At 38.7% G+C, this 12,739-nt stretch overlaps 1 protein-coding gene across 1 annotated transcript; it reads right to left on the reverse strand.

Annotated features, from left to right (window-relative positions):
* Positions 1-2,367: 2,367 nt before the first annotated feature.
* LOC132545455 (osteopetrosis-associated transmembrane protein 1-like) lies at positions 2,368-10,108 on the reverse strand. The gene is made up of 6 exons (XM_060209142.1): positions 9,728-10,108; positions 8,094-8,208; positions 6,190-6,317; positions 5,306-5,422; positions 4,169-4,334; positions 2,368-3,586 (listed from the first exon to the last, which is right to left on the reverse strand). The coding sequence occupies exons 1-6, from the start codon at positions 10,085-10,087 to the stop codon at positions 3,489-3,491; spliced, it is 984 nt and encodes a 327-aa protein (XP_060065125.1). The 5' UTR covers positions 10,088-10,108; the 3' UTR covers positions 2,368-3,488.
* Positions 10,109-12,739: the final 2,631 nt, after the last annotated feature.

Below are 12,739 nucleotides of genomic sequence, written 5' to 3' on the forward strand. Positions count from 1 at the left end.
CTTAATTCCATTCAACTCCTAAAATGTTTGAACATAAAGCACCAATGTTCCACCATCGATACACGATATGTTGGTATAAATGATATGTTGGCGTAAATAATACACCTGATGGTGTAAACGATAAACACGTTGGTGTAAACGATAAACATGTTAGTGTAAACGATAAACATGTTAGTGTAAACGATAAACAATCATGTTGGTGTAAACGATAAATATCCTATTGTTACACGTTAGTCATGGTTACGAGTTTTCCAGCTATGTATCTTTTTCTGTTGTTTCACGTTAGCCATACTTTGGTTTCAGGTTTTCAGCTACTTGACGTTAGAACTGGTTTGGTTACGGGTTTTCAGCTATGTGACGTTAGAACTGGGTTACCTGTTTTCAGCTACGTGACGTTAGAACTGGTTTGGTTACGGGTTTTCAGCTACGTGACGTTAGAACTGGTTTGGTTACGGGTTTTCAGCTACGTGACGTTAGAACTGGTTTGGTTACGGGTTTTCAGCTATGTGACGTTAGAACTGGTTTGGTTACGGGTTTTCAGCTACGTGACGTTAGAACTGGTTTGATTTCGGGTTTTCAGCTATGTGACGTTAGAACTGGTTTGGTTACGGGTTTTCGTACGTGACGTTAGAACTGGTTTGACGTTAGAACTGGGTTTGGGTTTCAGCTACGTGGCGTTAGAACTGGTTTGGTTACGGGTTTTCAGCTACGTGACGTTAGAACTGGGTTTGGGTTTCAGCTACGTGGCGTTAGAACTGGGTTTCGGGTTTTCAGCTACGTGACGTTAGACCTGGGTTTCGGGTTTTCAGCTACTTGACGTTAGAACTGGTTTGGTTACGGGTTTTCAGCTACGTGACGTTAGAACTGGTTTGGTTACGGGTTTTCAGCTACGTGACGTTAGAACTGGGTTTCGGGTTTCAGCTACGTGACGTTAGAACTGGTTTGGTTACGTTTTTTTAGCTACGTGACGTTAGAACTGGTTTGGTTACGGGTTTTCAGCTACGTGACGTTAGAACTGGGTTTGGGTTTCAGCTACGTGGCGTTAGAACTGGGTTACGGGTTTTCAGCTACGTGACGTTAGAACTGGGTTTCGGGTTTCAGCTACGTGACGTTAGAACTGGGTTTCGGGTTTTCAGCTACGTGACGTTAGACCTGGGTTTGGTTACGGGTTTTCAGCTACGTGTCACAGCCTTTTGTTACGCCTTAGTCTCTTTCTGCTGTTTCACGTTAGCCATGGTTTCGTTAAGATTTTTTCCAGTTATGCGTCTCTTACTATTGTTCCTGGTTAGGCCTGGTTTGGTTACAGGTTTTCAGCTACACGACTCTGTTGTTATACGTTGGGTCTCGCTAGTTTGGTTTGGGGTTTTCTCCACCTATCCAACTCCTGATACACGTTAAGTGTGGTTTTCTGTCTTTACACCACATATGTAGACCATCATATGGTATTAGGCACTAAGTCTATACAAATGTATACATCACCATACGGAGCGAGGCATGTCATTGATATCATTAATTCGAATTTGTGATATCAATTATTGCCCAGATTATTGATATCAGTATTTGATTTAATTATTTCATTAATTCGAATTAGTGATATCACGAATTTGTAGTATTGACATTACACTTTGAGGATTAATAATAAAATGGCGCCCCATGTACCTCTGTTTTGGCTCTTAATCACACGAAGGTTTTTAAAAAATCATAAGAAATAGCCATAATAATCTATAACTTCCAAATCAAAGATGGTTGCCTGACAGCCATTTTGTTTTCTGATGAGCCCAAAAATCAGAAGGGCATAGCTAGGGACCTAGGGGCACATACAGTGTGTACATACAAATTTTGAGAATTATCTATCAAGTACTCAAGAAACAGCAATAAACTTTCATAGTCAATATCCAAGATGGCCACCTGTTAGCCATTTTGTTTTTCTAATCATTCCAAAATCAAAGGGACAGCACTAGGGACCAAGGGAAACCTACCTAAATATATGAATTTGAGAAAGATCCACACAGAACTTCTAAAGAAATAAGGGAAAAATACTTTCATGGTCAAAATCCAAGATGGCCACCTGTCAGTTTTAGTGGTCATATCCAAAAAGGGCACAATTTGAGACCAAGGGGCAGGCACCTATACATGAAATTTGAGAAAGATCAATTCAGTGCTTAAGAAATTGCAACGACAGGAATCTTTTATGGATGGACGGAAGATGGACGAATGGATGGATGGACAACAGACCACAGAAGTAGGGTCATTTGAATAGCCCACAATCATCAAATGGTCAGCTGAAAAATCTTTCTTCATCAAAACATGTATCTTACTATATTCACTTAGGTTATAAATGTTGATACCAACACATAAAACAGAAAACATTAATCACTGTTTATTTTTACATGTATATAACACAAACTCACATCACTGTTTAATATCATACAAATGCATTGACAATTTTTGCTGTACTGCAATAAGTGTACCATGTATACAATAATTGTACTGTACAGGGAGAAAATCTCCTACAAGACAAAGATAAATACATAAAATATGAATTTTATCTGGACAAGAAAGCCCCTTGGTGGTTTGACAGCACTGGAAACAACATCTGATTAAAATACCATGATCATTATTCTATATTTCTGAGATATACCTGAGTATTCAATTTTAACCAGACATTGTTTCAACATTCTTTTAAATAAGGACTATGTGTTCCTTTGAACACCTACAATTTGTCCTAATTATATCAACATGAAATAACACTGGAGATGTTGAACAGAATTCTGCTTTTCACATTGACAATTTTCTGTTAAACTTCCAGACTACATGCTATTTAAGGTCATTTGGTTTATTGTTGCTCTTTGTCCTATTGCCTCAGTCTATCACAGTTTGAACAGATTCCCAGTAAGCTGTAGAAAAACACAATAAGACGGACAGTACAGTATATAAAAAAACTCCCTCTTCCAAATTCAGCAGATTCTGGCACCCCTTCCCCACTGTTACAGTTCTCATTGATAATATCATAATGGTCAGTCTTCTATCTGTCAGGAGGAGACAGTGTCCTAATGGTCAGTCTACCATCTGTCAGGAGGAGACAGTGTCCTAATGGTCAGTCTTCTATCTGTCAGGAGGAGATAGTGTCCTAATGGTCAGTCTACCATCTGTCAGGAGACAGTGTCCTAATGGTCAGTCTTCCATCTGTTAGGAGGAGACAGTGTCCTAACGGTCAGTCTACCATCTGTCAGGAGACAGTGTCCTAATGGTCAGTCTACCATCTGTCAGGAGACAGTGTCCTAATGGTCAGTCTACCATCTGTCAGGAGACAGTGTCCTAATGGTCTGTCTACCATCTGTCAGTAGATAGTGTCCAAATGGTCAGTCTACCATCTGTCAGGAGATAGTGTCCTAATGGTCTGTCTACCATCTGTCAGTAGATAGTGTCCAAATGGTCAGTCTACCATCTGTCAGGAGATAGTGTCCTAATGGTCAGTCTACCATCTGTCAGGAGGAAGACAGAAGCTGTGTTTCTTCTTCCTCTTCTTCTTCTTTGTTTCCAGTTACAAACAGTGTTCGAGCAACAACATGGGACATCCTTTTTTCTGAAAACAAGAAAATCAGAAAGAGGACTATTTCCAGTATTTTTATAGTAATAGACTATGTAGTAGAATTAGTAATGATAAATTTATATATTTTTGTATTGAAACATGTCATTAGGAGTTAAATATGTTATCAATCAGGGAGAAACATTCCACTTACAACATCCAGTATTATTACCTCCCTCCACCTCCAACCACTACAAGCACCCATTGACACACTTCACACTTCTGGTTCTGACAAATGTCTTATATAATCTGTGGTACATTCAAACTCCAACTTTTCTCATAAAAGTCTAAAGATACTTTAGGAAGGGACAGCGTAATGGTGATATTATGAAGGGATGTAACCTGGGCTGGTAGAAAAGCAGTTATTGACAACCTTTGACCAGGGCTGATAGAAGAGCAATCATTGACAATCTTTGCCCCGGGCTGGTAGAAGAGCAATCATTGACAACCTTTGACCAGGGCTGGTAGAAGAGCAGTTATTGACAATCTTTACAGAAGATATATGACCCCAAAGACAATTAATCCAACAACAGTTTCACAAAGCAAACAAGACCTGAGACAATGTTAAGGAATACATACGCAGCATCAATTTTCTTTTGGTCCTGGTTACAAAGTATCGGGCTCCAACATAGAAAAGTACAGGCAATGTGAGCAGCAGGAAAGCTATGATGACCACTATAGCATCATCAGGGGAGTGTCTGGAACAGTGGAGCTGTTGTCCCCACATCAGACGTGTGTAGTTCATCTGAAACAGGAAACAACTCACACAAACTTTGGAAATCAACGCTGAATGAGTTCTTGAAAGTAAAAAAATCTGATGTTAACAAAGGAAGCATATACAACGTATTTTATCCTGTTGTGAATTTTTTAAAATGAAATAAACAGATGGTGATGTTTCAGTTTATGTAATGTCCCGTCATATGGACACCATTTACAAAATACAAATACATGAAGACAAGAAAATGTATATAATGGTTTTTTTCTTGGCTGTTATTTTCTGCTATCAAAAACATTCAAATTTTATCCACAAGACAAGTTCCACAAGAGCTACATTTGACTATAAAAAAATTATTAGAGTAATTGCTTTTTTTCACATGAATATTATAAATGAAAGTTGAGAAAGAAACTTCCATCAGTTCTTTGTGAAATATGCAGCTATAAAAAGCACTAACTCTCAGTATCCAAGGTTGGCTGTTGCCTGCTGTCAATCTTCTTTTTGTGGGGTATCAAAAATAGGAAACTATTTTATGAGATTAGAAAAAATATCATTTCTCTACTTTTTATGAAATAGTGAAAAACATATTGGGAAACTGAAAATCTAAGACGGCCAGCTGCCTACCCATCTTGTTTTCTGTTCCTAATTATGTGCATACATAAGAATGAAGAAAAACCAAACAAAAAAGAGAAAATGAAACAAATCCATTATGGACTATTTGAGAGTGATATCAAGAAATGTTATAAGGACCATCGATGAAGTGTGACTGGAATGGTGCCAAAATGATGTACATTTCATATGTAGCTTTTCATTAAGAGAAGGTTATGGTTTTCAAATTGAAGGTACCCCAACAAATATAAGTCATTCATACATCTTACCATATTTGGTATGTGAGTGATACATCAGTTTGAAGGATAATTTGTATCTATGTATTTTGACTATTTCTGTTAGATGATAAGTTCAGAAACATTTAGTAAGAACTTTAATTTATTGTAACTTACCATATCAACCAGGTCCATACACACCAAGTCATTTTTGGCAGATCGCACCTTTTTGTAGAAAGTGTTAAGGTCTGTATAGTTTCCACGACAAACTTCACATACGCTATCATTGCTATTCTACAACACAACAAATGTGAAATCTTTAATGATGTGGTAATGTGGTATATATCAGATAGGGTTGTACCAATCTCACATAACAGGTAAAAAGCGAAAAATATAGATAACCTGAAAATATTCACAAGTTCATTCAATCTTAAAATAAATCAATGGATTTCTTATTTAACAAAATATCCATTAATAAAAATAAAAATGGTTCCTGATTGCTTTGATGGCATGACTCCTTCATACTTTACTATATAGATACACAGGTATCCAGTGTTTATTTGGTCCTGTAACAGTGTACTGTATAGATACACAGGTATCCAGTGTTTATTTGGTCCTGTAACAGTGTACTGTATAGATACACAGGTATCCAGTGTTTATTTGGTCCTGTAACAGTGTACTGTATAGATACACAGGTATCCAGTGTTTATTTGGTACTGTAACAGTGTACTGTATAGATACACAGGTATCCAGTGTTTATTTGGTCCTGTAACAGTGTACTGTATAGATACACAGGTATCCAGTGTTTATTTGGTACTGTAACAGTGTACTGTATAGATACACAGGTATCCAGTGTTTATTTGGTCCTGTAACAGTGTACTGTATAGATACACAGGTATCCAGTGTTTATTTGGTACTGTAACAGTGTACTGTATAGATACACAGGTATCCAGTGTTTATTTGGTCCTGTAACAGTGTACTGTATAGATACACAGGTATACGCCTGCATTATATGTTAGTGTATGAGATATCAACACTAGTGACAAAACTGTGGTAATTACCCCGTTTGACTGATAATGCCGAAGACACCGAGACACAGTTTTGTATTTTCCCATGAATTCTGTGGTGTCTTTGCTGTACTGGTATATAACTGTTCCATTGCCATCTATTGATACACTGCTGAAACATCCTGAAATAACACAAAAATAATTAACACATCAATCCACCAGACCATATCATGATTTTAAAACACAATAATAATTATCAAAACAAAACAGACCATATCATGATCTTCTATTTTAGTGAAAACATTTTTAGTAATCAGAAATATTCAATGGTTATTTGTGTAACTGTTGTGAGACATGTCTGGCCGACTGTTGTTTGTGTAACTGTTGTGGGACATGTCTGGCCGACTGTTGTTTGTGTAACTGTTGTGGGACATGTCTGGGCGACTGTTGTTTGTGTAACTGTAGTGGGACACGTCTGGCCGACTGTTGTTTGTGTAACTATTGTGGGACATGTCTGGCCGACTGTTGTTTGTGTAACTGTAGTGGGACATGTCTGGCCGACTGTTGTTTGTGTAACTGTAGTGGGACACGTCTGGCCGACTGTTGTTTGTGTAACTGTTGTGGGACATGTCTGGCCAACTGTTGTTTGTGTAACTGTAGTGGGACATGTCTGGCCGACTGTTGTTTGTGTAACTGTTGTGGGACATGTCTGGCTGACTGTTGTGTAACTGTTGTGGGACATGTCTGGCCGACTGTTGTTTGTGTAACTGTTGTGGGACATGTCTGGCCGACTGTTGTTTGTGTAACTGTAGTGGGACATGTCTGGCCGACTGTTGTTTGTGTCACTCTAGTGGGACATGTCTGGCCGACTGTTGTTTGTGTAACTGTTGTGGGACATGTCTGGCCGACTGTTGTTTGTGTAACTGTTGTGGGACATGTCTGGCCGACTGTTGTTTGTGTAACTGTTGTGGGACATGTCTGGCCGACTGTTGTTTGTGTAACTGTAGTGGGACATGTCTGGCCGACTGTTGTTTGTGTCACTCTAGTGGGACATGTCGGGCCAACAGTTTTTAGTTCTATTTTATAGAATATTACAATGCCACTTTTGTTAAATGGTTGGCTGGGTGCATGGTAAATGGTTGGCTGGGTGCTGGGTGCATGTTAAATGGTTGGCTGGGTGCTGGGTGCATGTTAAATGGTTGGCTGGGTGCATGTTAAATGGTTGGCTGGGTGCTGGGTGCATGTTAAATGGTTGGCTGGGTGCTGGGTGCATGATAAATGGTTGGCTGGGTGCTGGGTGCATGTTAAATGGTTGGCTGGGTGCATGTTAAATGGTTGGCTGGGTGCTGGGCGCATGTTAAATGGTTGGCTGGGTGCTGGGTGCATGATAAATGGTTGGCTGGGTGCTGGGTGCATGTTAAATGGTTGGCTGGGTGCTGGGTGCATGGTAAATGGTTGGCTGGGTGCTGGGTGCATGTTAAATGGTTGGCTGGGTGCATGTTAAATGGTTGGCTGGGTGCTGGGTGCATGATAAATGGTTGGCTGGGTGCTGGGTGCATGATAAATGGTTGGCTGGGTGCTGGGTGCATGATAAATGGTTGGCTGGGTGCTGGGTGCATGTTAAATGGTTGGCTGGGTGCTGGGTGCATGATAAATGGTTGGCTGGGTGCTGGGTGCTTGGTAAATGGTTACATCGGTTTTTTGCTTTCCAATAAGAAAACAAGACATTGATTTCATGATGGGATGTGAAAAGGAAATAGATAACCTGTTTGGCCACACAAGAGTTTTGTCAAGGTATATTCCTACCATATAAAGATCCCACATATATTTTTATCTGGGCTAAGAAGAGAGGTTGATATACTGTGAAATTTATACTTGTAAAAATAACTGGAGGTTTTTGCATTGTTGTGTTAAAGGTAAGAAGAGAGCTGGATATTGAGTGGATCAATGATACAAACCTTTGCAGTTGGCTTCGTCCCAGATCTGTCGTATGTTGTTGTAAATTTCGTTCAGGACTTGAACACGATCTGCATTTAATAACAAACTTTTGCAGCCATCTCTGTCTTTGCCATCCTGAAACAAAAATGTACATCTGATTATGCATTTTACAGTCACAATTCGATTACAACTGCTATTAGGCACTGTCCTCCCTGGTCAATATCTACACTGTCCTACCTGGTCACATATCTACACTGTCCTACCTGGTCACATATCTACACTGTCCTACCTGGTCACCTATCTACACTGTTCTACCTGGTCACTATATCTACACTGTCCTACCTGGTCACAGTATCTACATTGTCCTACCTAGTCACAGTATCTACATTGTCCTACCTAGTCACATGTACATATGAGGGCTGATTGATATGTTATGACCCTCATATATAAGGGTTTGACTTTAGATGGAAATATTGCTTATTTTTCAACCTTATCCCCTTCAGTATCTGTACACTTTTGCCTGCGATGTTTAAGGGCATCAATGCCACTTTTAAGTTCTTTTCTTGACTGTTCAGAAAGTCTTCCACTGCATGTATGACATCATAATCTGACCGAAAGTGAACCTTTACTGAGTTTTCTGTGGCGCTTCTGTTTAATATTTGCTCTTAACTGCCTTAGAAGTAATGCATAGAAGTGATGTTTCATCTGATGGAACAGTCTTTGCCTTCTTTGGCAGGAGTGAACCACGGTGCTTCCATTATTTAGACTACTGTTTGGCCTTTGGGTTGAAATGATGTACTCTTTCCTGTGAAATCCCTACTGTACTGATTATATCTCTCTCTGTAAACACCCCTGTCAGCCAGAACAATATCTTGAACTTTATTGATCATTGCTGGTGCTCGTACATTGACAGGCCTTACAGGATGGGCATCATCCCCAAGATTCAGCCTGCCACACTAAAATTCCACCACCCACCTTTTAACTGTAGCATATGAAGGGGCATCATACCTCTGTGCTGCTACCATATCAGTATGGATATCCTTGGGTGCTAGACCTTTCTTATGCAAATGTTGAAAGACTGCTCTATCAGTAATTTTGTCAATTTTGCAAAAGTCACTTGCCTTTGTTTACTTTGGAGTGCTACCTCGTCGACATAAACTGACCAAATGACACCAGTCTTCAGGTACACCACTTTAAACAATCAATATTGTCCTGCAGCATATCAAGACACTGTATCTACATTGTCCTACCTAGACACTGTATCTACATTGTCCTACCTAGACACTGTATCTACATTGTCCTACCTAGACACTGTATCTGCATTGTCCTACCTAGACACTGTATCTACATTGTCCTACCTATACACTGTATCTACATTGTCCTACCTAGACACTGTATCTGCATTGTCCTACCTATACACTGTATCTGCATTGTCCTACCTAGACACTGTACCTATATTGTTCTACAATTAGGACCTTACATCGATAAGCAATTAGCCTGGGTGTAGACAGTTATCTTACACAGGTTTTTACTATAAGGAAACAAACAGAAAGATTAATTATCTAACTATACAGAATGTTGACGTACTTATCCTGAACTAACATATTAATTCATTCACCAAAGGAATAGTCATTTCTCCCATAAACCAACTTACCTTTACAATATCCGAGTACGATTCCATGGTGTGTTTGTAGTACACCACACATTCTTCACAGAACCGAAACGGTCTTGCCTTTTCAATGATACATTTGATAAATTTCGATGCATGTATACCGAATTCTTCAAGATATGCAATGCAATTGTCATAAACAGGATACGGGGCTGTACCGTTCCTGATTTGAGTAAATAGCGCAGCATTCGTTAACCCATACTTGAGTTCCATGTGCTGTATTTGAAGATAATCTATGGAAAGATCCCAAGGGAGCTTAACAGAGTATTGGTGGTCAAGTCCCGATTTCACAAGAGTAAAACAAGATATAAACGCAATTATGTTTAAAACATTTCTGATGTACATGGTGTCTACCGACCTCCAACAAAAGTGCTTCTTTTCTCTTCCTCGTCATGTGATCACTACTTTCACTTTCTCCAACTTCCGGTATAATAAATAACATCCGGAAAAGAACCATTTAGGTCGATAGTTCCAACGGTTCGACATTCAGTGGAGACAGAAATCAAATCGAATGTTTTGTTTCTCAATTTTCATTATTTTTCTGTTATACGATTCCTTCTGATAAAATTCAGTTCACGCATTTATTTTTCTTAAACGATACTCAATAGGGCCACCACTGACTTTTCCTTGTCGGGTGTGATTTAGTCATTTACATCCTTTACGTCATCAACGGTCAGCTTACACGAAGTAAAAATCTATTTATGAAAATATGTCAGTCAGTGGGGAAAAGAATTATTTTAATATGAAATTAAACACTTTTACATTAAAACAGTCCCCTGTCCTAAAATACTAGATACCAACATCTATTTGAATGGTTAAAGACCTGAAACCAAAGCGCATATGCAGTATTGTCCCTCACACTAGGGGAAACATAACCTGTGCCCATCCATCTCTTAGATATTACCAAGAATCATTTCCGCTGTCTCACATCCTCCTAGTGAATCTACCTGCTTTGCTGCTTCATGCCGAAAACTCTAGCCTGCCTATACTTTCCTGGGTCTGCTCCATCATGGTATTTGAATTTAGCCAAGACCATGACATCCTTAATACCAAAACCCCAACAATATCACTATTTCGGATAAGATATATAGAGAAAATGCCCCCAAAAAATAATCATCGAGTTATCTTCCGCTGGTGGTCGAAACTATTTCATTCAAGCAAAACATGTGAGCAGCTTTCATTACATGTAGTTTATTTTTCAATTAATTGAATGAGAATAATATAAACTGCATATATTCTAACTTCAAAGAGCATTTGACTAAGATCGAGTTACTGATTGACATTTTTCTTCATTAGCTACCTCAAATAAGGACAGCTTTTCACCAAGCTGTACGCAATGATTTCGATTCCTTGATGGTGAATTTCCCAATTTTATATAGCGACACACAAACTTCCCGAACAGACGACGTTTATACATCGAAGTCGTTAGGATATTCAAAGGCTTGTTCCCATTATCAAAAAAGTTGATACAAGATTCGATAACTGCATCAAAGATAACTCAAAATATAGGGTTTCGAGAGCTGAAGGTTGATGCAGATCATGTGGAAGTTTTAGTGTCGTTGCCATAATCTCCTTGGAAGTTATCATATTTCCTTGTAAATTATGAAGTTGGATGTGTTTGATGCTAATTGGTATTAACCGGTGGTTGCGTTGTTGACCTTGTTTTTAATAGCGAACATTGCTTTCTTGGATTGACGGAAGTTTACATTGCGACTGTCGTTAATGAAGCAGAACCCGCTTACCGCTCCGCAACACATGGTCTTCTTATTGTACTTTTCAGTCTCCGTCAAATGTTTCTTTTGTTCACATTTTCACCTCGTTTTATCGATTTTGTTTTTTTTTCTTTTTCTTCCGTTTTCCCATCCATTTTTCATCAAATTTTTGCCAGGTTTATTTTTTGCTGAGCTATGGCCATGTGCGTCCTATTGCGTTTCTGCACATTCTACCTGTATATCTCCGATTTCAACAACAACCAGCAAAAGCAGATCGGCTATTTAACAACTGTTTTAATCGTGGTATGATAACAACGAATTGTATATATATATATACATAGCAAGTACCAAATAGCAAGAAGACCCAGGCAGTCGTCAGAAGTACAGAATGGAACTTAATATTGCTATAGATATAGGATGATAAAGGTAAGTGTTCGTACCAGGTTTCATTATTTATTTTTTTAATATTATGAGTTGTGTGCAGTTCATTATAAACAATACACATATCATAACTAAACAGGCACTGGGTTCTATGTAAAATTACAATCATCATGAGTCACATTCAGGCATTTCTAACATTGGTATAATTTCTGCATGGCTATGATGTCGTCTGACAGGAGAGGTAATCTTGGTCCAATACTACTGTTGGCCTCATTATCTGGTAGCGAACTATTACGGAAGTCTGTCTGGAACAACCGTGATCCATCGTGAGAGATAAGCTGATTTTCTACATCAATAAAATCTTTGCGAGCTCGATCTGTCGAATCTGCAAACATTGAAACTACAATATTAGATAGTGCTATATCATTGCTTGTGTCTAATCTTAATATACATTTTTTACACAAATGACAACCACACGACCCATAAGTGAATCACGCATGATGAGAAATTCACGGAATACACAACTTTTGTGCGTTTTATTTTGCGACGTCTAATTTCAAAAAGGTACCGAAATATTCATCAAAACTGTCAGTATTTTATCTGATGAATCACCTAGTAACTATTGTAAGAATCAAAGCACTGGACGCACCACAAGGACTAGCTATCATAGAAAACACGTGTTTGAACAGGACCAAATACGTATAAATGAAACACATTGGCACCGAGATCAGAAAATACCAGTGTATCACCAAATACGTATGTATGGAAACACATTGGCACCGAGTTCTGAAGATACCAGTGTATCACCAAATACGTATGTATGGAAACACATTGGCACCGAGTTCTGAAGATACCAGCATATCACCAAATACGTATGTATGGAAACACATTGGCACCGAGTTCA

The sequence above is a fragment of the Ylistrum balloti genome, unplaced genomic scaffold (genome assembly GCF_031769215.1).
Source record: "Ylistrum balloti isolate Yb309-2 unplaced genomic scaffold, AGI_CSIRO_Ybal_v1 Utg369596, whole genome shotgun sequence".
Taxonomy (NCBI): domain Eukaryota; kingdom Metazoa; phylum Mollusca; class Bivalvia; order Pectinida; family Pectinidae; genus Ylistrum; species Ylistrum balloti.

Coding starts and splice junctions, on each gene's coding strand:
- LOC132545455 (XM_060209142.1), bottom strand. CDS start 10,087: ATGTACATCAGAAATGTTTTAAACATAATTGCGTTTATATCTTGTTTT. Junction 6,318..8,093: donor GGACGAAGCCAACTGCAAAG/GTTTGTATCATT, acceptor GTGTTATTTCAG/GATGTTTCAGCAGTGTATCA. Junction 3,587..4,168: donor CAAAAGAAAATTGATGCTGC/GTATGTATTCCT, acceptor TCTTGTTTTCAG/AAAAAAGGATGTCCCATGTT.